A 21,853-nucleotide genomic window follows, 5' to 3' on the forward strand; every position below is an offset into this window, starting at 1 on the left:
TATAACAAAAATCTGGTAGGGACCAGTAATGGAGATAGCTGTTGCCTAATTACAAGTGAACACAAATATTAGCCCAACATTGTTCAACAGAGTAATAAATGAAAACTTTGATATTGCACCAGAGAGTAATTTGCACAATCCATTAAATTACTAGAACTTTTCACATCGAGGTGGGAAGTTGCTCACATGTAAAGTAATTTTCCTTGGTAGGCCAGGCAGTGAATGGTGAGAGAGACAGATTCATGTTCTTCTGTGAAGCTGGGATCAGCAGCAGCTTATAGGATAAGGCTTGTGCCTGAAATAGCTGCTCAGTTATATATGAGTTAGAGAGAGACCCTCTACCTGTGAGCAGGGCAACCCAGGTAAGTGGTGAGCTTGACCAGAATAATAGAATGAACCAGCTCAAGGGAACTGACCAACATTCACTGGTTTAACCATTACTATACCAGAAAGACTTTGACCAGTCAACGTTCGCTTGTTCATCTCTGTTGCAGTCGCAGTCTTTTGGCATGAAAGCATGTCACACGCCAGAAGTGTGAGAGTTGGTAACCCTGAGGTTTGCAATGATACTGGTGGCAGAATCACCATTCGAGATTATTAATAAGTTTTGAAGCATCAGGTCCCTGATTTAAGACAGATGTCAACAAAAGAAGGCTTCTCACTTCCAGTCTGACTGTTGACTTTGCCAACTTGTCACTGGAAGATTTTTCGTCTGTAACTAGCTGCTTGTTTGAAAAAGCCATCTCTGGCTGACCCAGGGCAACAGGATACGAGTGTGTTCACTCAAATCATGAAGCAATTTTTTTTGCTCAGCATATCACATACAAAGTCAATGCAAAGATGTGAATGGATGCAAATTCGTGTCCGTTTTCACCTGGCGCCACAGTGGCTGCCGTAGTTTGCTAGCTTATGGTGTATGCACAGGCATTGTAGGTGAACATTTCTGTTTGTTTGTGTTAGTCGCGAGAGTAAAGGTCTTTTCAGGGCACAGTCACACATACACAAAATTAACAGCAGTGAATATTTTCCTCACCCTGTCTTCCATTCTATGTGAGCGGAAGGGTGAGTAAAACTGCACTTCCTTGCATCTTAGGTTCACGTTAAGTTCAACTTTGGTGAACTCTGACCAGCGAAGTCGCTGCCTAAACCAGCATCAAAGAAGTGTGCGTGGCTGACCCCTCAAACATCCTACAAAACAGCAACTAATTTCCTTGTGCGTCACATCCTGCACTGCCCACATTCAATCGGCAATCGGCATTTACCTGAATTTGCACGTGACCGTGCCCTTACCTGGGCCCTTACAGTATGTATGGTAACCATGGAGTCTATGATTTCCAAAGTAGTTGACACATAATGCAATCCTTTCAATCACTCTTCTCTGAGAAGACTGCAAGGCAAATGAAAACAAGTGATCCCACTGCCGAACTCGCACCAGTAACATCAGGTGAAAAATTTCTTTGTTAGCGTGAACTCACTGTAAGGCTGAACAACATTACCCAGGCAAACAAAAGTTAGCAAACTCACCATTTCATGATCCAAGAAGAAAACATGAAAATAAAAATACAGCATTGCTATTGTATTGCAGTGTAGAACTAATGAGCTCGGCTAGCTTGGCTGTTCAACTTAGCTTATAAAGGCTAACAGAGGGTAGTGTTTTTTCACTGCATTATGTTTTCTTGTTCACAGTTCAAGTGTTTTAGTTTTAACATTACAAAAGAAAGAAAATAAAGAAATAAGCAATGTATTTGGCAAATATAACCAATGAGAAATATTTTTGGCGGCAAGTTTGGTGGAGTGTACTTTAAGCTAGCATTAACTACGTTGGTTCTTGGGTATCTAAACATGCTAACATTCACAGCTTGCAGTAGAGCAGGTAGACAGTGATAGGCCTGGCGCGCCCAGTTACAGATGCTAAGATATGACTGAACATTAAATTATAATGCATGCTTTCTTATTCTTAAATCGAGCAACATCATGGTTTTTGAGTGATGAGCATTTCCCTGCAGTAAGAAGTAGGTGTCTAGCTAGCAGAAAAGGTGTCTACTTTCACAGGGAAAAGCTGCAGTGGTAGCTTCACCTAGAGCCATTCCCTCCATCCTACACAGTCACTTCCACCCAATGATTCTGGCAGACAGTGATGGCTCAAACTTCCACCTACAGCCTCACCCAGGAATGTGCATCGCCGCTTTCTGCCAGACCTCAGTCAGCCTCAGTCAGCAACCAACAACATGCTGCATCTGAAGATTCTGCCAGACAGCTGCAGCTCCACCTACACCCTCCCCCTGCATCCTGCACAGCCATTTCCACCTGATCCTTCTGGCAGACAGCCACAGCCCAAACCTCTACCCACAGCCTCATCTAGCAACCTGCACCTTCATCTCTTGTTGATGAAGATCTATGAGAACAACTCTCTTCATGTGGGCCCTTTGGCTGGATTGTAAACACAGGCAAATATTCCCTTCATCAGTATCACATGCCAGCAAGACCAGCAATTTCCAAGAAAGCTCATCAATCAATGAGGACAGAAATACCTCTGTCTCAGTTCCACCACCACCAAACTCTTCCCCATCAGTAACCCTAATGTAACACTAGTAGGTAGGTTGATCTATTACCTTGAGTAGTATGTACTCTAAAAGCCTTTGCATTGTTGCTCAATAATTAGACACCTTAATACTTAAGATCAAACTAAATGTATCTAATTTTGACTATTATTTTATCTAATTCTAATTTTTCTTTCCAGCAGATGTTTTTACTCAGTAGTTTGCTACCACCTCCTGGTAAGTCACTGTCAATAATATTGAATATTGAATTGGAAAAATAAATAAATAAATAAATAAATAAATAAATAAATAAAATAAAATAAAATCGGAATTTCCCCTTGAGGGACGAATAAAGGAATATTGAATTGAATTGAATCATTTACAAGCATTATTTAGTGGGCTATAAATACTATAAATGTACATCATGTCTGCAGTTGGAAATGTTGATCATTAATAAAAGCTCACAACCTTCTCACTGTTTACTAAACCATCAAGTATGCAGATATACATTTTAATATGGCATGAGTTTCTCATGTTCAAATATTGAAGTTTGGAGTTTTTAAATGGCCACATGGTGGTGCTATTTACATACAAATCAATTCACTGGCTTACCTGTTCATGGCATAACTTTGCACCAGATTCTCTGGTTTAGTAGTCTGTTTAGTAGTTTTTTGAGGTATCCTAAAGAACAGACAACCAAACAAACAGGACCAAGCTAGTTAGCCTGACAAGCTAACATTTGCTGCAAAATCAGGCAAACATATTGTTTAATCTATTCCTTATATTTTTTTATTCTTGTGTATTCAGCAAAGAAAGACCCCATCTTCTAAACTATCTAAATGCCAAGTATTACACTGATTTTATTTCATCACTTCAACATGTGGAGATGCTGCACCTTGCTAAGCTATGATTGATCAGCCAATCCAAATGCATGTCTTCTTACTCTTAAGTCTATATATTATAGTGAGACTATACATAGTCCTGATATTGATATCAGGACTTAGCAAATATTAAATGCATTTTCAGGCTCTGCTGGTGATCTTGTTCTTGATAAGTCATAAGTTGTGGTTTAAAAACCTTGTGGTGTCTAAATGCACCCACTGCTGTGTGTGCGTGACAGGCGAAACATAATCCATGTAACATCAACACCTGCAACAACAATCACATTCCTTCAACTGCAGATGGTGTTTGTACCAAATCAGCTGGAGACTCGGTCAATCTTCAGCGGAACATCATCTTACAAAGGTTCTATGAGTGCCTGTGATGCAAAAGAATTTATAGTTCTGAAGGCTTCGAAAAAATCCTTTGGAAATTATATTTCACTTTTTGAACATAAAACTGAAGGTTTCTACACTTTCCATCCCTGAACATGAGAGCTGATCTAAGGTCTGAAGTCATTCTGAAGATATATATCTGCAGATATAATCTATTCCTCAAAGTACTTTTAATACTATAACATAATATTACTACTACTACTACTACTACTATTACTACTACTGCATGCTGAACATCAGCTAAACACCAAAGAATTGTTGTAAAGAGATGGAAAGCAACAAAGATTTGGGCAGTATTTTATTTGGACGCTTAGTCTTCTCAGAACATTTGAGATTTCAGTCAGAGTCTCAACAGGTATACACATGTTAACATCTAGAAATGTGTGCTATCATCCTTCATCCCAACCACACAAATAGAGGACGCTGTTGGCACAGCAGCAGGAGTTCTGGTTCTTGACAAATATCAAGGTAAATGTGGGCATTAGGTTGTGTCTAGGGGTGGGCAAAAATATTGATATGGCAATATATCGCGATACTTTGTCTTCCGATTCAATATCGATATTCAAAATTTGAATATCTATATTTTTCAATTAATAAATCATATTTCTGACGGGTTGTAAGTCCAGTATAACTTCCATGGGGTGTCACTGTACTGCTACCTCACTGCAAGGCACTCTTTTCTTCTTCTCTTTTTTTCCCCTGGCGGTTGCAGTGAGGAAGTGGAGCCGGAAAAAAACAAGCAAGCATGGCTGGTAACGTTAAACTAGAGACGCCCTCAAACTTTAAGGCAGATGTTTGGAGGTACTTTGGATTCCAAAGGAAAGGAGAAACACACAGTGAGCTGGACAAAGAGCATGCTCTGCGCAAACACTCTTTCACTCCCATTAGATATTCGGGTAACACAACAAACTTGCAAACTCATTTAGCACGACACCACCCTGACATATTAACTCAGCTCATGTTTTTCATGCAAATATGTAGTAACTTGCACTTGTATAGTTATAATAAAATGGCATGGATAATTTGAATTACATTGTTTTGACTCAGTTTGTCCCATGAATTATCACTATCATCTGATGTACATACAACTTGGTTTTTAAGATGCATAATGCCTTTTACATTTTTCACTGAACTATGTAGAATATAGCAAAATTTGGATATCGCAATATCATATCGTATCATGACTCAAGGATCGTGATGCGTATCGTATTGTGAGGTCCTTGGCAATACCCACCCCTAGTTGTGTTCGCAAAAGAAAGAAGAAGTTTTCTGTGTCTGGCTCCAGTCGTTTTTATTTTGCTTTTCCAAAAGACGAGGCACAAACACAAACCCTGCCTGAAACCACACACTTACATTACTGGAGACATTCTGGCACCAGCTCACAATCTCAACAGCAGAAGAAGTCACTGACTATTTGGCAAATGGGTGATGAGATGAGTAGTAGCAGCTTCATGTGTTCAAAATTCATTAAACCTCTGCAAAGCATGCTACAAGTATAGTGCAAAGTATGTTTAGTTTACAGTAACAACCAGCTTTTTTGCCCCCTCAGAAAGTGACCACAAAGCTCAAACTACTACTGAGCCTCCTGTAAGATAAAGGTGGGTTTATTAAAGAGACTGTTTGCCAGAAAGCGTATTGCGTTAATTAAATGCTCTGGCAAAGAAGGGCGAAGGGGGTGAATAAGTCAATTTGAGCAAAGGAGTCATCAGTTTGAAGAGCTGTGATACATTCAAACTATCAGACTAATGCACTGTTCAATTATGCAATGAGTGACTGATCGTCCATGACTTCCATGTCAGAAATCTCAGCAGCACCAAATAAAATTATCAACACACTCCTCCTGAATTATCCCCAGAGGAATCCATTAATTCTCCTCTGAAATGAAGTGCCTGTTTTTACCCATTTCAACACTCTCTGCCATCCTCAGCACTTGGGCTTCTTGCCATAGCTGTCCACCACCTCTGGCGTGACACTCTCGTCCTCCTCCACGTCCTCCATCACCGTCTTACCGACCAGCTGGAAGATGTCCTCAGCCATGACGCCCATGGGCTCGGCCACCTTCACCGTCAACATGTCCAGAGTCAGGACAGTTCCTTGGGGGATTCTGACTTTGGCCACAACCGATTTACCCAGCTGGAATGGAAAGAAACAAGTAAGTCTTAGTATTATTGCTCTGATAGCACAAACTGATAAAAAAAATACTTCTCTGTAAACAGTGAAAATCTCTCTTCAGTACTATCCGCCTTGCATTTTTGTGCATTTTTTCTGTGGAGAGAGGACATCTCACCTTATCATGGCAGGGCTTCTCACAAGGTAACATCTGCTTGATGTTGCTCCCCAGCGCCCTCTCCACCAGTCGGATGGAACGAACAAGCTCGGTTAGCTCAGAGGGCACCAGCGAGGCGGCGTGGTCACTTCCTTTCCATGTCTTGTCCAAGGTTATATGACGTTCGATGACCTTTGCCCCAAGAGCTACGGCTGCAACTGAAATAGAGATCCCAGACTCATGGCCGGAATACCCAATGGGAATGTCTGGAAATTCTTTCTGGTATTCCTGTAGATGACACAAGTGTTTCTCTTCATTTTGGTACATATGCTTATTTACTTTGTGAGGTTACTAAACTTGAAATAAAGATCAAATAAATGCCAGCGGCCAGTTAGCTTCGCATTAAGTAACTGGCAACAGGGAGAAACTTCTAGACTGGGTCTGTGCAAAGGGAACAAAATCTGCCAACCAGCACCTCGAAAGCTCACTGGCTAACATGTTACATCTTGTTTGTTTAATCGATACAAAAACTGATATCTACATACTGGCAACATTTTATATATAAATATAGATATGACAGTAGTCATAAGTCTGAAAACGCTGAACTTTGCTTTTGATAGATCATTTAACAACTCAGCTTGGTTGAGAAATCTTTAGAAACCTATTGTGGACTGAAATTCTATTTCTTTCACCGTTATCACGCGAAGGTTGACATCTTCAGCTTCCAGAGGGTAGGCGCTGGTGCACTGCAGGATGGCGAAGTTCTGGTTGTGCTCCTTCACTGTTTTGTAGACCCGACGCATCGTCTCCATGGACTGCATTCCACTGGAGACCACCATGGGCCGTCCTGACACGGACAGGAGGGCAACAGCTTCATTAGCATCATGTCTAACACGAGCGGAGGGCAAACTGAGACACACCCTGTAGCTCATCACGGCGAGACAGAGCACCCCCCCCCCCACACACACATCTCTGGGGCCAAGACATTGGTGCATTCCTTCTTTTAAGTGAATACTGTATTTGTCTCTATGTAACACTGTGCACATGTGTGTATATTACTGTGTGCAGTCTTTAGAAGTTAGACAATGCACTGATGACTAACTCCTCGTTTATTCAGCATAAAACACATCTGATGATTCAATCTGACACGTGAAACCTGCTCCTAGATACGACAGTCTGCTCTCACCTTTCTTGGCAGTCTTCTCCAGATACGGGAAGTTGTTGGTGTCTCCAGAGCCCACTTTGAAGAAAGGCACGTTGAGCTCTTGCAGGAACTCCACCGCCATCTAAAGGCAGAAAAAGTTAAGGTTAAACTCAAACCTGATTGACAAACCTTCATCAAAAGTCTCTGTCTTACCTCGTCCATCCCTGAGGCAGTGAAGAAGATGCCAACCTCCTCGGCGTATTTCTGCAGTTCCCTGTACTGCTCATGGCTGAACTCCAGATGGCGCTTGTGTTCCCCATAAGTTTTACCCCAGGAGTGTTTCGAAGTGTATGGGCGCTCTAAGGCTTGCTTGTTGAATTTGTACTCTAATTCACTCTTCTGGAATTTGGCACAGTCAGCACCACAGTCCTGTGGAGGTGGATAGAGGTGAGGGATGGAAAAGAAAGGAAGCCTGAGAAACATACTGAACAGTAAGGATTTATTCAAGGTGTCCTACAGATTGATATAATATGAAAGAAAGCAACTCATATACAACTACAAAGGAACAGGAAGTTCCCTGGAGAGCTACATCTGGTACTAAATAAAGGGTACACTTCTAATTAATTATTTCAATTCAATTTAATCTTTTTTTTTTTTTCTTTTTTTTTTAACAAATAGTTCTGTTCAGGAATGTCCATGAAGTAAATGATATAGCTGGAAAATAAAGTGCTGCTGAAATAATAAAGGAGGGGCCTACCTAAAGCAGCAGTATACTCCATAAGCCTCTGCTAAAAGAAACCCTTACTCACAAATCCTAATAGCAGATTGTTCAATGAATGAGTGACATTACCAGTTTCATACCTGAACCTGCTGCAGCTGACAGCCTTAAACCAGCACAGCCAAACTGTCATCTCATTTTACTAAACTCCATACAGATGAAATGATGACTGTCTTGTGTAGTCTAAGGCTGCAGCTCTGTATGATCAGACATCGATTTACATGAGCAGTGTTGGCCAACACTACCAGGAGCTAAGGTGGAAATCAGAAAGATTTGCTCATTTACAGAGAAAAGATGATTACTCTTGATGTGTTGGACTTTAGGATTAAAATGATTTTATATCCCTTTAGAAAAATGAATAATTGAGATGTGTTTCAATTGAAATGAAATGATAATAATTAAAAAAGGGCACTTACTGTGGCCTCAGTACAGATACAGAAGCCTATATCCACTCTGGCATGAATAAGCAAGCCAAACCCCATTCACAAATCTTAGCAATTTAACAAACTACAACACGACTAAACATTTCTTTGCAAAAATTCGTATATCGACGGTCCACAAATTTGCACATAGCAGTTTAAAGCATTAAATCAAAATTAGATAGACAAACGCCCACTGGCCAGCCTTAAATTACATTCAAAGTAATGACTCAGAGGAGGAGCAAGCCATTATTTGGTACATTTTTTAGACGGAGTTCTGAATACGTTCGCTCCTGTGTGTGTGGCCCTGACTATTAAAGAGAACAATAAAGCACGTTCAGGATGAACCGATACGTGTCAAGTTTATTACCTTTGCCATTTTGATCATTTTCTTGGCAATCTCAATGTCTCCCTGGTGGTTTTGTCCAATTTCTGCTATGATGAAGCACGGATGGTTACCTCCGATCATCCTGCCGGGACACAGCTCAAACTTTAAAGGCATTTTGATAACAGTGAACGTGATTATTTAGCTGAGAGATGGACGATGGAATAGCGGTGAGCTGTGCCTAACAAAAACCGACCGGACCAGTTAATGTGCTGTACAGACAGGATGTGCAAAGATTTCCGCTTTTGTGGTTCAGCGTAAAAGCCGGATTTCCTGTAAAAATAAAAGCATAAGCTTACAGGTGAAGGAGACGGACAAGTCTGAAGCTAATCAGAGGCTGTAATTCATTCAGTTCTGCACACCTGTGAGCTCCCCTCAATATTATTTGATAAATTGTTGATTGAAACAGAAGAAACAGAGCTCTGACTCTCTACAGACTGCCCAGCACCAAACACAAAGGTTGGCAATGAAATGCTGAGATTAGTGCATCTAGCAAGCTTAGACCCCAAATATTGGAGGAGGCGGTGACTAAAACAGAGCTAAAAGCAGAAAATATCTGAACTACTTCAACAATAGTCAGCGTTATGTGTCTGTAAGCTTGTTCAGGTGTTCCTCTGCCTCCTTGTGACCAGAAATCAGTTCAGTTTTGAGGTCATGTAACAAATTAAAGTTGATATTTTATATTCATTCTTTTATCTGACTTAAATTATTCGGAGGAAGAACAACAGGACGACAACTTTTACTCACTTTTTACTGATATTGAAATCAAATGGACAATGAACAGGCATGGTCAAGCAACAGCTGGCTAATATCTAGTTCTCTTTAAAACCACAACTGTCTAATTTCAGTGACATAAACGTTTTATATACTGTATATATATTGCCTTCTGTATATGTACATAGGTACACACATTGAGTACGTACACACACACACACACACTGTTGAGGTTTAAACGCACACACAAACGGGTCACATTTATTGTAATGACTGGACTTTGTTCAGTTCCTGACTGGAGAGGGGCGAGGCTTTTCAAAAGGAAATGCATAGATTGAAAAATTTAACACAATATGCCAGAAGCAGACTCTACATACACAGCTCAAAGTACACACACTGAATTTGGAGTTTTGTCTTTAGAGTTTGGTCCTTTAAAAACAAACAAAAAAAAAACCACAAAAATTCTGAAGATACGTTTGTTGATAGGATGAGAAAACATGAGGCGATGTGCTGGAGGGCAAAAGGCGGATATAACAATTAAACATCAACCCTCGTAGGTCATAGGAGATTCAGAAGATTGACAGGACAGGAGTTAAGAGTACAGCATCATGGGAATGATATTATTTGGGAGCCCTGTGAAACAGATTGTAGTGTAACTATAGGCCCAAACAATCAACGCTTCCCTTTTAGTATCCCAACTCACCACCCTTACACAAGTGTTACACAGTGCCACAGATCATGAGACCTGGTCCCCATCTAACAGGCCTTGATCTCAGTATATCAAACAAACTGGAAAGAGAAACTTCAAGGTCTGGCTTGGTCTGTGGATGAGGTGCACACAAGTGAAAACCTTTCAGGGGGGCAGGTAATGGTGAGCTAGTGCTTCAAGCTTAATCTCTACAGCCCTGCCAGGAGGAGACTGTTGAAGGTAGGACCACTGGCTATATCCTTCCATAGGACTGTGCATGGCAAACAGATATGGATAGAAGGGGTGGAAGTCCCCTTGTCTTCAGAATACAGATGACGGGACATCGGTAGTTGGGTTGGTTGGTGTGTGGTGACAGAGGATGATATGGAATGATGCCCTGAGCAGCCTTGGCTGCCTAGCGGACGAGAGGGGACTGCTTAAGGGAGATGAGGACGGAGCGCATGCGGGACACATCTTTGGCCTGCTTGCTGGACTTGGGGTTGAAGTCGCAGAGCCGAGCCACCCGCTCCCACTCCGTGCCGGGGTTGTTCTCATCCATATCCGAAATCATGGCCTCCTCAGCCGCCCTACATGCGACAGGGGAAAGAAGGAAGGGACACGGAATAGACACCAATCAGTGGAGGACGTGGTAACATACACAGACGTACACGTACAGCCCTGAGAAAGTCCTCTGCTGAACACCAACACACACAAATCCACCTGAAACCTAGGCTGTGTCTCTTGTGCACAGTGTTGACTCGAATCAAGTTAATTTTCACTCTGACATAAAAACACTACTCTAACCTTTTGTGTATAAATCTCTAGGACTCAGCTCGTGACAAACAGGGCTTTCCGTTCTCCCTTTTTGGGTCAGGTGGGAGTTTGTTGGTTCAGCAGAGTCTTCCTCAGGACAGGACAGTCCAATCACCACACAGAAATCGACATCCACCTGTCTTTACGCCCACAAAGAGGAACAAGCTACAACAGTTTCATTACCTGTGGCATGCCCCCAACTCTGCTTACACATTACAGTACAGTCACCTGATTTCTGACTCTCCACAACAGTAAAGGGAGGTACATAGAAAACACTGATGAGAAATTCAAAGAAAACAAACAAACTGAAGCTAAACAAAGAAACTGTAAGGTCTGATAAGCATTTTTGGTTGGTTAAAAATGCAGTTCTGTACAGAACTGGGGGGGGGGGGGGGGGTCTGCCCACACCCTTACACTTTAACTTGCCCTGCGGTTACTTATTTATAGTGTTCTCTTTGCACAGCTAGGTCCAAGTATAGGGATGGCGAGCTCATCTATATACTTGTCCTTGATGAAAAAGGAACAATAATGGCAAGTTGTTGTTGTTTTTTTTAGTTTTTGTTTTTTAACCAAACCCAAAAGAGCTGGAAGCACTGCTGGGCCTGAGCCATGCACTGTGCTGCGGCTGACAAGCAGACTACTCGGAGGTGTGGCAAAGAATGAGTTTAACTTTGCTTTCATGTGTCACAATTGTGGAACAGATCAATTAATGTCTTCTTGGTGAAGGCTGATGTGTTTTAAAAACCATCTATCAAACAAAAACAAAAAAATGGACATTTACGCTACAGGGCTTATGATTTAAGATTTGAAGTTAAAAAAAAGGAAAGTTAGGGGAAAAGGAAGAAAAGACATAACTCAAAACTGAAAATGGATCAGTGCCGCTATCACAAGACATTTTGAGATGCAAGCCACAGATTATGGCCCTCATCACACCCCACCCACAATCTTAGTAATAATTCCACTGCCATGGTATTTTTTTTTAGTTACAAAGGTTTTTGTCTATTCCCCCCAACCTGCTGCCACAAACATAGCAACTAACTACAACATAGTACACAAAGCAAAATGGGGATGAGAAGCCAATGAACATTCACTGTCACAACCACCTACAATACACAAAAGGGACTGGAAGGACCACAACATCACAGAGGGGACATAATAACAAATCTTTATCTAGGCAGTGGATTTAACTGATGGGCACAGTAACCTGAGAATCTGCAACGTAGAGTCATCTAACACAAATACACACACACATAACTGTAACTATCCCCTGTCAAAAAGATAGAGTATTTGGAGGTTCTGGGGTTTTGTATTTTTACTTAACTGGTCTAGGCGGTAGCAAGGATGGTTAATGTGTGTGCTTTAAGGTGCATAGGAAAAGAAAACAGGGAGAAACAGTTTCACAAGTCAGAATTTAGAAGAGAGAGAGGAAGAGAGAGAGGGGGGAGGGGACGAAATGAAAGACAACAAAAATGAGCTAAATGCAGATGTTGAAAGCCAGCATGCAAAAAGCAACATTTTTTTTTTGTTTCTTTTTCTTCAAAAGTGCACAAACGGCAGCTGTGCAGCCTTTGGTCTGGTGAGTGGAAAAGACTTTTCTCTGTGAGTTTTCTCTCACTCTTACACATTCAAGGATATTATGGCCTGGGGTCTCATTTATAAAACCACTGATTTATTTCTAATAAGTAGAAACATCAGCATATCATCATCTCAGGAATATCCTGATTGATAAAACGCTCACCAACAAGAAATTCGGTCTCCATATGCTAAACGACATTAACACAAGTGATCTGTCCACCGTATCCAAATCCTTAAAGCACTGTTCAGAGACTGTGTGGAGACTCACTCTCTTGTCCTACTGTTTCAAAGCTGAACATTTGTGTGGGAAGTGGTATTCACATCGTTCAAGCCCATTTGTTCTCACTGAATGCTTATAAATGAGGCCCCTGGAGTCACAGGCTCACAAAGTGGAGGAAGTGGAAGTGGTGCGATTCAGTGTCACTCGACACCAACACTGGTGATGCTGAAAAGCAATTCGTTCTATGGTATTAGGTCAGAGCCACATATGTATAAGATAACAATACGATGCATAAGCTGCATTGAGGTGTGCACAATAAAATACTGTATTCCCTAATCACGAGATAAAAGCACTTTACCCAGTGGCACATTAATATTAAGTTACAAATGCAGTACAATGGAAATCTAATGTCAGTTTTCCAAAGAAGCAACATCATGAAACAATGAACAGAAATAAAGACAATGCTTTTTTCAGAATAACTGATGACAACTTTTACACTGCCACGGGTCGGTCTTCTCTTTTGCCCTTGAAAATCAAAGCTGATGACTAAGAAGAGAAAAAAAAATATGTGTACACCACAATGCAGGCCTACGGCTATTAAAAAGAAATCAGAGAGCAAAACCAAAGGCTGCACAGCTCAGGCTACTGGATAGCTAGCGGGGCAGGTTAGCATGTCATCCTGTAGGATAGCAGTAGCTACGGAGCCGCTAACATTCTAATCAAGCATGAACACAGTTCAGTTTGAAGCAGTTGTGTAACCGTGACATGACCAGTGGTGTTAGCAATAAAAATCTTCACTGTGCATTTTAATCGACATGGGATTAGCAACAGGAAGGAGAGAAGAGGCACAGAGGGGATGGACAGGAGATACAGGAGTGCTGGACTCAATATCACAAGACATCTGCTGGTGAAAGAAAGCGAAACTCTCAGCTGTTAAATGCTACCTGGATATGAACCGAAGAGCCCAAATGATGGAAACAAAGCTGGAGAACTGATCTCTGAAAAACTATTTAGTTTTTCTGAATACTGCAGCTAGTTCAAGTTAAAGCCCAATTTCATTCAGTAAAGTACATAAAATAAATAGAGCTGTAGTTTATGCTGGGATCAGACTACACAAATCAAGCCCAATTTTGTCATGGCCGACCAATTATCAGCATCATGGCCAATCAGGAACAACAATCAGGTATCTATATCCATGTAGTGTGACAAGCTAAACGACCTGTAGTGCGACATCTGGGACACCCCATGACACCCTGATGAAAAGTCTAGCATGTCAGAATTTTTCTGTCTCGAGACGTCTAGTGTGACATCTCCCACATGTTCCTGTGTGTCTACCAATCAGATGCTCTCTCCAGAGCACAGTCAGGTAACCATGGCGAGGAGGAGGAGGGGTGCTGATGGCACTGCGATCATTAGATCTGAAACGGTAGTGTAGGCTGATGCAGGCATTAAGGGGGCTGTGACAACTAATAACTACAGAGGATGTATTTCAATACATACTGCTCAACGATAAATCCTATCTTATTGAGTCTAGATGAACTCAGACAGTACACTTCGACTATCGCACTTAAAACTACAGTAATGTCGAGCTGCGTCTCATATCCTGTTGTGCACAGAGCCCTCGTCTTCACATCAGGGAGTGGCTAGGGCTGGGAATATGGGAAGTCAGGGGGAGGACGTAGGAAGTTACAATGCCGACTCTGGTCTTGGTGGAGTGAAGTCATCTTATTTTAGAAATAACACTCAAGATTAAAAAAAAAAAAAAAAGAAGATTGAGTTGATCCTGATGCAAACACCCAAGTCCAATTATACACACACAATTGCTTCAAACAAATCTACAAGCATCCTACACCTGATTTAACAACTTGTAGATGAATTTGAGGGGAAAAAAGCACATTTATAAACGTGTTAGGTAGAAACAGTTCATACAATTATTGTAAGCAAGTGTTAATTGTTGGAAATTTGTGTAATTGCACAATGTTTGCTGAAATGACGAAGAGAAACAGTATGGATGTGAATCATGGAGGAGAAATCAACACAAGCACAGTTATGAAAGAATTATTTGATTTCCATTAACGTGACTGTGGAGGTTGGCAGAGTGAGTGTGTGTGTGTGTGCGTGTGTGTGTGTATGTAGTGGCATGCAGTCATTCTCTTTACTGAAATATCCTGATGGGCATCCACTCACTGATGACATGCAGATACATGGGGTGAAAATGACTACTGCCATTTTTTACTTGGAAAAGAAAAAAAAAACAGCCACGAGCTACAACCTCCATGCCAAAGAAGTTGGGACGCTGGGCAAAACATAAATAAAAGGAAAGGTGATAATCTGAATTTGATGCAATTAAGTTGGGACAGGAGCAACTTAAGACTGGGAAATATGTGGAATGCTCCAAAAACACCTGTTTGGAACATTCCACAGGTAAACAGGCCCATTGGTAACAGGTGAGAGCATCATGATTGTGTATGATAGGGGCATCCTGGAAAGGCTCAGTCCTTCACAAGTAAGGATGGAGTGAGGTTCACCATTTTGATTGGATAAGGGATATTACTACATGGACTCAGGATCACTTAGTTTGTTTGCAAATGATTGCATTCTCTTTTATTCACGTTTTATAGCGTCCCAACTTTTTTGGAATGGGGTTGTAAATGACGAGTGTATCCTTTAGAAATCCAAACAGTTAAAAATGAAAAACTAAAAGACAAAACTGAAAAAGGGCAACACAAGTGGAGGTAACTACTGTCCTAGCTAATGAGATGAATAGGATGTCAGTGGTTGGATGCGAGGAGTTGATGGTGATGATGGAGAGAACAAAATCAAAAGAAGATGAAAAGGGAGGATGTTAGTTGGAGCAACATACACATAACCAATGAGCTCAGAGAAGGGCTGCTTGTAGAAGTCTTCATCCAGCACCCTGGACAAACATCGGCCCAAACGACAGAGCAGCAAAAAGGCAGGAGAGAAGAGAGACAGCGATAAAAGGGAGAAGAAGATGGAAACACAAGCATTATAGGTTACCACACAATAATAAGCCAAGTCATCAGGTTTTTGGAAGGACCTCTAAATGAAGTGTCAGGGGGTTTCAGGCTCTCATTGTGTCTGCCCCCTTTAATTACACGGCTCTGGTGATCAGCTCTTCACATTTGAAACACATTATATAAGAGAGAGAATAACATGAAAACTCTATCAAACCATTGGGTTTTTTGACTGTCACGCAAAACATACAATCTTAATGTCCTGATGTGACCTCTGCTAAATTAGAAGGAAAGGGATCTGTCTTTTCTGCTTATTTTACAGTGTAAACCACGTTACTAACTGACCAGTTATTTATCTGTACCAGACAAAGACCAATCAGAAGAAAAGATTATACATCAGTAACACTTCTCCACCAAACACAGGGCTGTCAGATGAGTAGGGACTCATGGCTGCAGGTGTTTTATTATTAATAGGGAAACAGGGTGATAGTCCAGTGCGAGAGGAACTGAGACAGAAACTTAACTAATTCACCTCTGCAAAATGATGGGTTACCTTGTAGCAGGTGGAGGACACATCTATGTCGGCCATGCATCTTATTATGCATCTTTAAATAGCAGTACATGTCTAACAACCGTAAGAGTAAACAACACATTGGTCTTTTGGAGTGTCGTTGTTATAAACCAGTCAAAACCAATTCATTGATTCACACCAAGAACACGATTAATGGAACAATTTCTACAACTTTCTATAAACATGTTATGGGATTAAATATTTGTTCAATCATTTTTAAAACCACATTTGAACTTCACTTGTTTCCATCGCTCTACATATTTGTTAAATGATATTCTTTTCTACAAAGATATTCTTAGATATCTATCTCGAGCCATTGTGCTACACTAACAATAGCAGGAACCCACAGTGAAGTGAGGTGAAGGAGCCCTGTGGTTCGTCTCTCAACACTCTGAAGTCAGCAGTGTGACGGCCCCGGGGCCTCTGCCAAGGCTTGTGTGTGTTGTCTTTCAGTGTTGCTGGTTCCTGGTTGGCTGGAGCTGGAGGTCATCATTGAATTAGAGGCAGATGGCCACTGTCTCCTGATTGCATAAAAGGTTCCAGCCTGACAGCTCCATTCCTTGCCAGTGTCATTTGTTAGAAATTACATTTCTTTTGTGACATTTGTAAAATCAGATTAATCTGTCAAATAAAATTCCTTTTCTTATGTAATCCCTCACATGTGCTTCCCTTATTTTCTATGGTCTCAGAGCTGGGCCAAAACAAACTGGAGGTTTGTCAACACATATTTTATAACGATCAGCTATCTATAGCAAATGATCTGTAGTACACTGCTCTAAAACTATCTCCGATGGGGGTGTCAATGAAATCATCTACAACTGCCATGCCTTAAGACACCTGACCTACACACCAACAGCAGCCAGCTGTAAAACACAAAATTCAGAGAGATATTTCATTTCATAGGGCCCTACAAAGAAATACAGCAACCTTGTAAAATGAGCATCCCCTATAACTGCCTATCCTGCTCGAAATAACTGTCCTGGTCTGCAGGGGCTAATGACAGCAGGGAGCTGAACACAACAACCCAACAGTGTGGCAAAGAGACCTGCGAGCTGGCAGCTCTGCTGAAATCATGGACACATTCCTGAGACAACTGCTTCAACTACTCTCACTACACACTACAGTCAGAAACAAACGAATCCCAAAGGGGGACTATTTTATCCCTACAAGGAAGTCAGCTCGACAGTACATTTGCAAAGCTAAAAATGTCAAATCCCCCCTTCCCTTGTCCCATGGCCATTTTGCAGAAAGGAACAAATTTGCATAAAAATGATTCAATCACTTCACAGCAGCAGACAAACAAGGGAAAACAATTTCCCCCTACTAAACTCCCTACATGAGCTTCCAAAAGAAATGCTGGTCCTGCTGTCAGGATTACAGGAACACGCGCCTGCTACATCACCCCACACCTGGCATCTATGGAAGGCAGGAACTTGTAACAAAACACTCCACCTTAATGAGAAACACCATCAATCAATGCTTTAACAAAACAACGAATCAATTAAACACTGACAACAGCCTAATTCTCAAACTCAGACGAGCCCACACTTTGTTATAGCCCAGCAAGTGAGGTGTTACTGAAAAGAAAGGAATTTCATATAACAGATTAATATAACAGTTGTCACAAGGAGCACTGCAACAAATGAAACTTTGAGTAAAACGTGCTGCCAGGTTAACTGAGATAATAGCAAATGAACTGGACAGGAAATCAAAGAATTCCAAAGTAACACGATGAGGTGTCAGGAACGAGGGAACTACCGGGTCAGGCCGGTATTATGCAGCCTGGAGACAAAGGAAAGCTCCAGAGCCTCCAGCTCCAACCAAGCAGGAACCAGTTACATGGAAAGACAACACAATCTTTAACAGAGGCTAGGGATTCCTTACACACTATTTTTAACATGTCGCAGAGGTTACTTGTCGAATTAAAATTGGTTTCTCATCTGGAGAGGGTTACTTCTTACAAATACCGTGGCATCTGGCTTGATGACAAGTTGACCTTTGGTGTCCATACTGATAGCCTCTTAAAAAAAAAAACTGAGACCGATGTTAGGCTTTTATTCTTGTTTAAAAAATGTTTCCCTTTTAGTGCTAGAAAAAGATTCCTTTTGGTCAGTTTTCCTTTTGGACAATGGTGATGTAATTTATGTCCCTGCACCATCTTTTTTTGATAACACCGGATGTGTCTATCAGCAAGTGTCCATACATATCATTGTAACTTGTAAGAAATGGCTCTATGGATGTTTATACTTTATATGAAATCTTTTTATCCTTTCTGGTGTCATCTTGACCAGGAAGCCCTTGAATAAGTGACATTATATCTCAATGAGATCTTCCTGGTTAAATAAAACACACAGCACAGCAACATCACAACACACACAAGCCCTGGCAGAGGCCTTGGGGCCATCACATTAGGCTATATGCTGCTAATGCAACAAGACAGGCCACTGTCTGGAGATCTGACCACATCAGCTCAAATCTGGCACACACATCACACAGGTTATTCATCCACCTCTGCCAATTTATAACAAGGTGGAGCAAATCTAAGATGATAATATAAAGAGATAAAACATCTGCAGCTAAAAACAGTGTACAGTAAGATCTAACTTTTAGAGTTAGCTCATCTACTATAGCTTCTCAGGTTGCCCCCCAAAGAGACCCTATCAGTCCTCACTCATTTCCATTGTCCCTTGTGTCATGTTTCTACCCCTCTATGAAGCCAGTACCTGTTATTGGTTTTAGTTTTCTCAAGCTGCTCGTTCTGCCTGGCGTGCCACTCTTCCAGTTCCACCTTGGCTTTCTCCTTCCACTCCGACTCCTGCTTGCGAGAATTATTGTCTGGGGAGGGAGATGAGCAAAGTCAGGACACAGTGTGGGAAACAATGATATGAATGGCAGAGCAGGCCAGATTGGTGGAAAATTTAGGAACACTGATCCCATGACATCAGCCTTTACATGTCACCCTTTCAACAGCAGTGGTCTGTTCTGTCCCCTTATAAAGATACTCTGCTTACCTAACAGTTCCAGCCTCTCGCTTTGCTCCTCCCTCCACTTACGAAGGCTTTCAGGTTCGGCCTGCAGCCGGTCTGCATTGGAGATTGCTGCATAGGCGTCTGACGGACCATTGCTTTCCTGAGATATAAGGGAGGTGAGGACAGGCAGGAATAATTGTGTTGCATTTATCAATTTTGATTTACAGGGATATGCTGAAGAAACATTGAGCCCCCATCCAGAATTATTCATCTTTTAAAATATTATCTGAAAGATTTGGACTCAGCCATTGCAGCCAGTTTCTTGTCCTGATCCCAATATGAGTGTATTATATCTGTTCAAAAAGTTAGCTGTATGCTCTTTGAGAGGCGTTGTTAAAACCAAATCTGGTCCGAGTTGTATCAGCGTAGCTTCTCTCAATGCCGGAAAGTAGTCTTGACAGTGCAAAATGCAGCAATTTTGCAATGACAGCACAGGAAAAGGAAGCTGTAGCGGATATAACTGCCAGATATTTAAACACTGTGGTTAGCACTGAAACCACACTGTTGGACTGCTAAAGGAAATAGGAGAATTGATGCATAAAATGAAGAAAAAGGATGGGAGCCAATCTAAACATCCCATTAGCAAAAGACAAATTCTAGTTTAATACACTTCAGTTTTATATTTTGTGGGTTTATCCATCATTCCCATCAGTAATTATAACACAGCACTCTCTAAATTGCCGACATCTGGCAACACAGCAACATTACTTGAATAAAATCAGTACCAACAGTGTGGGACGTTTTCACACGTTGTTTGGGTTTTTCCTTCACTGCAACATTATGGATACAAATGTCACTTTGGCGGCACAGTTTGGCCATTTACCAAAACGTTAACGTCAGTGTCCTAACAACAAGCCTGTACAGGCTTGACAGAGGCAAAACCACACGGCTCTTAAGAGCCTGCAAACAAAAGCTCTTCTTTGGAAATCAAAAGATCAGTGATGCTTGGTTTGATATGTGTGTACATTCTGCGCACAGACAGGCAGTGTGAGCCCCCTTAATCACACATGAAACACAGACGAACAAATATGTGGATAAAAGAATTGGGGAATCTGATCAATTAAGAGCAAAATGGTTAAGAACAAAAACAACTTGAAGATGTATTACCCCGTGAAGGTCTCCATTGATAGCACCATCTAGAAAAACACAAGTAAAGTAGTTGTTAGAAATCAAGCACACAAATGAAAGCACACACGGTTAAATGAGTCTGGGAAGAAAACAACAAAAGCTCTATGAGAAGACCTTGACTAACTGGGAATCTTTCACTCTTGCTGAATCCTCAAGATTTTCATACACACATATTTCATAATATGATATGTCAGCACTTCTGACCAACTACTGTTGCTAAACCACAACGAAGTTACAGCTTGAAGGAAATGAGGCAGTCGTGGCCAAAGGTCGACAAATTCCATTAATTCCCTCTTGCGGCTGTCGGGTTACCTGACAAACACAGATGAAGCTACATATCGCTGCCAGCAAGTAGTCTAGCTTGATAAGAAGCAATGAATGACACGGCCACGAACGACAGAGCTGAGGTTTCAGGCAGCTTCATTCATCTTATAAACACTAGCTGAAACTTTGTCGGTCAAATAAACATTTATTTATCACCCAGAGTTTTCCTTTTACATATTTGCGTTCATTTGTCAATTTTAGATAACGTTAACGCTAGCTAAGCCACTTGGCTAACATGTTAGCTAACGTTACGCTGGCTCAGCTAACGTTAGCAAGGTGACAAAAAGAGCATCGACTACAGTATCTATTTAGCTAGGACCAATATGAGGTTTGACGTTACAAGTATAACAACTCACACAACCACATAAGAATAAAGCTATCTGGACCGACGGTGTTTACGGTGAACGGAGGCAAACCGTATCTACAAGACCACAGGAGTCACCCACCGTTGGAGTCTCCCAGCGACGAGGGAACGTCTCCACTGTCCAGGATGCTGAAGCCTTCGTCGTTCTCAATCCCCGCGATTTCGCTCTCCTGCTGGGCCAAGAACGCGGCAGCGGGGTCTTCTTCCGCGCCGACACCGTTTCCAGCGGCGGGTGCATTCAGCATGTCAAAATCATCCATGTTGCGTGTATTTAAGGGAGGATAAATTGGAGAAACTGTGGGCAGGTGTAGCGGTTGACCGAAACCCGATTAGCTCAACGGGAAGAAGGACGACAAAAAAAAAAAACCCTTCGACGCTAGCGAAGCGGAAACTAAAAAATAACCAATCACAAACCAGGACGGGTGACTGATAGGACAGTAGACCAATCGTCAAACAGCTGTCTAAAACTCTGACCAATAAAATCTGTAGTCCCTTGTGCGTACGGGTCCCATGACCTGCTGCGTGCTGTCAGAGCTGTGACCGTTTGAAAAAATCCGCAGTCTGCGATTATGCGAAATACAGCTGCTACATCATTGCCTGGATCGTATAGATATTCAGTTACTAAACTGAAAAAATAAAAAAA

At 41.5% G+C, this 21,853-nt stretch overlaps 3 protein-coding genes across 5 annotated transcripts in view; 1 reads left to right on the top strand and 2 right to left on the bottom strand.

Annotated features, from left to right (window-relative positions):
* The window catches only part of shoc2 (SHOC2 leucine rich repeat scaffold protein), a 370,366-nt gene that overhangs the window by 295,551 nt on the left and 52,962 nt on the right, over nt 1-21,853 (top strand). The gene's annotated exons all lie outside the window — the stretch shown is intronic.
* On the bottom strand, nt 4,091-9,036 carry nansa (N-acetylneuraminic acid synthase a). Its single transcript, XM_070981009.1, has 6 exons — nt 8,792-9,036; nt 7,438-7,653; nt 7,267-7,366; nt 6,773-6,927; nt 6,102-6,368; nt 4,091-5,947 (listed from the first exon to the last, which is right to left on the bottom strand). The coding sequence occupies exons 1-6, from the start codon at nt 8,921-8,923 to the stop codon at nt 5,738-5,740; spliced, it is 1,080 nt and encodes a 359-aa protein (XP_070837110.1). The 5' UTR covers nt 8,924-9,036; the 3' UTR covers nt 4,091-5,737.
* clta (clathrin, light chain A) lies at nt 9,544-21,588 on the bottom strand. Of its 3 annotated transcripts, XM_070981023.1 has the most exons (7): nt 21,293-21,588; nt 20,502-20,530; nt 19,377-19,494; nt 19,089-19,200; nt 15,680-15,733; nt 12,343-12,378; nt 9,544-10,795 (listed from the first exon to the last, which is right to left on the bottom strand). In XM_070981023.1, the coding sequence occupies exons 1-7, from the start codon at nt 21,468-21,470 to the stop codon at nt 10,624-10,626; spliced, it is 699 nt and encodes a 232-aa protein (XP_070837124.1). In that variant the 5' UTR covers nt 21,471-21,588; the 3' UTR covers nt 9,544-10,623. The 3 variants fall into 3 exon arrangements, with proteins under 3 accessions (XP_070837124.1, XP_070837133.1, XP_070837141.1); XM_070981032.1 differs by lacking the exon at nt 12,343-12,378 and having other exon boundaries at nt 21,293-21,563; XM_070981040.1 differs by lacking the exons at nt 12,343-12,378; nt 15,680-15,733 and having other exon boundaries at nt 21,293-21,563.

Source organism: Chaetodon trifascialis, chromosome 2 (genome assembly GCF_039877785.1).
Source record: "Chaetodon trifascialis isolate fChaTrf1 chromosome 2, fChaTrf1.hap1, whole genome shotgun sequence".
NCBI lineage: Eukaryota > Metazoa > Chordata > Actinopteri > Chaetodontiformes > Chaetodontidae > Chaetodon > Chaetodon trifascialis.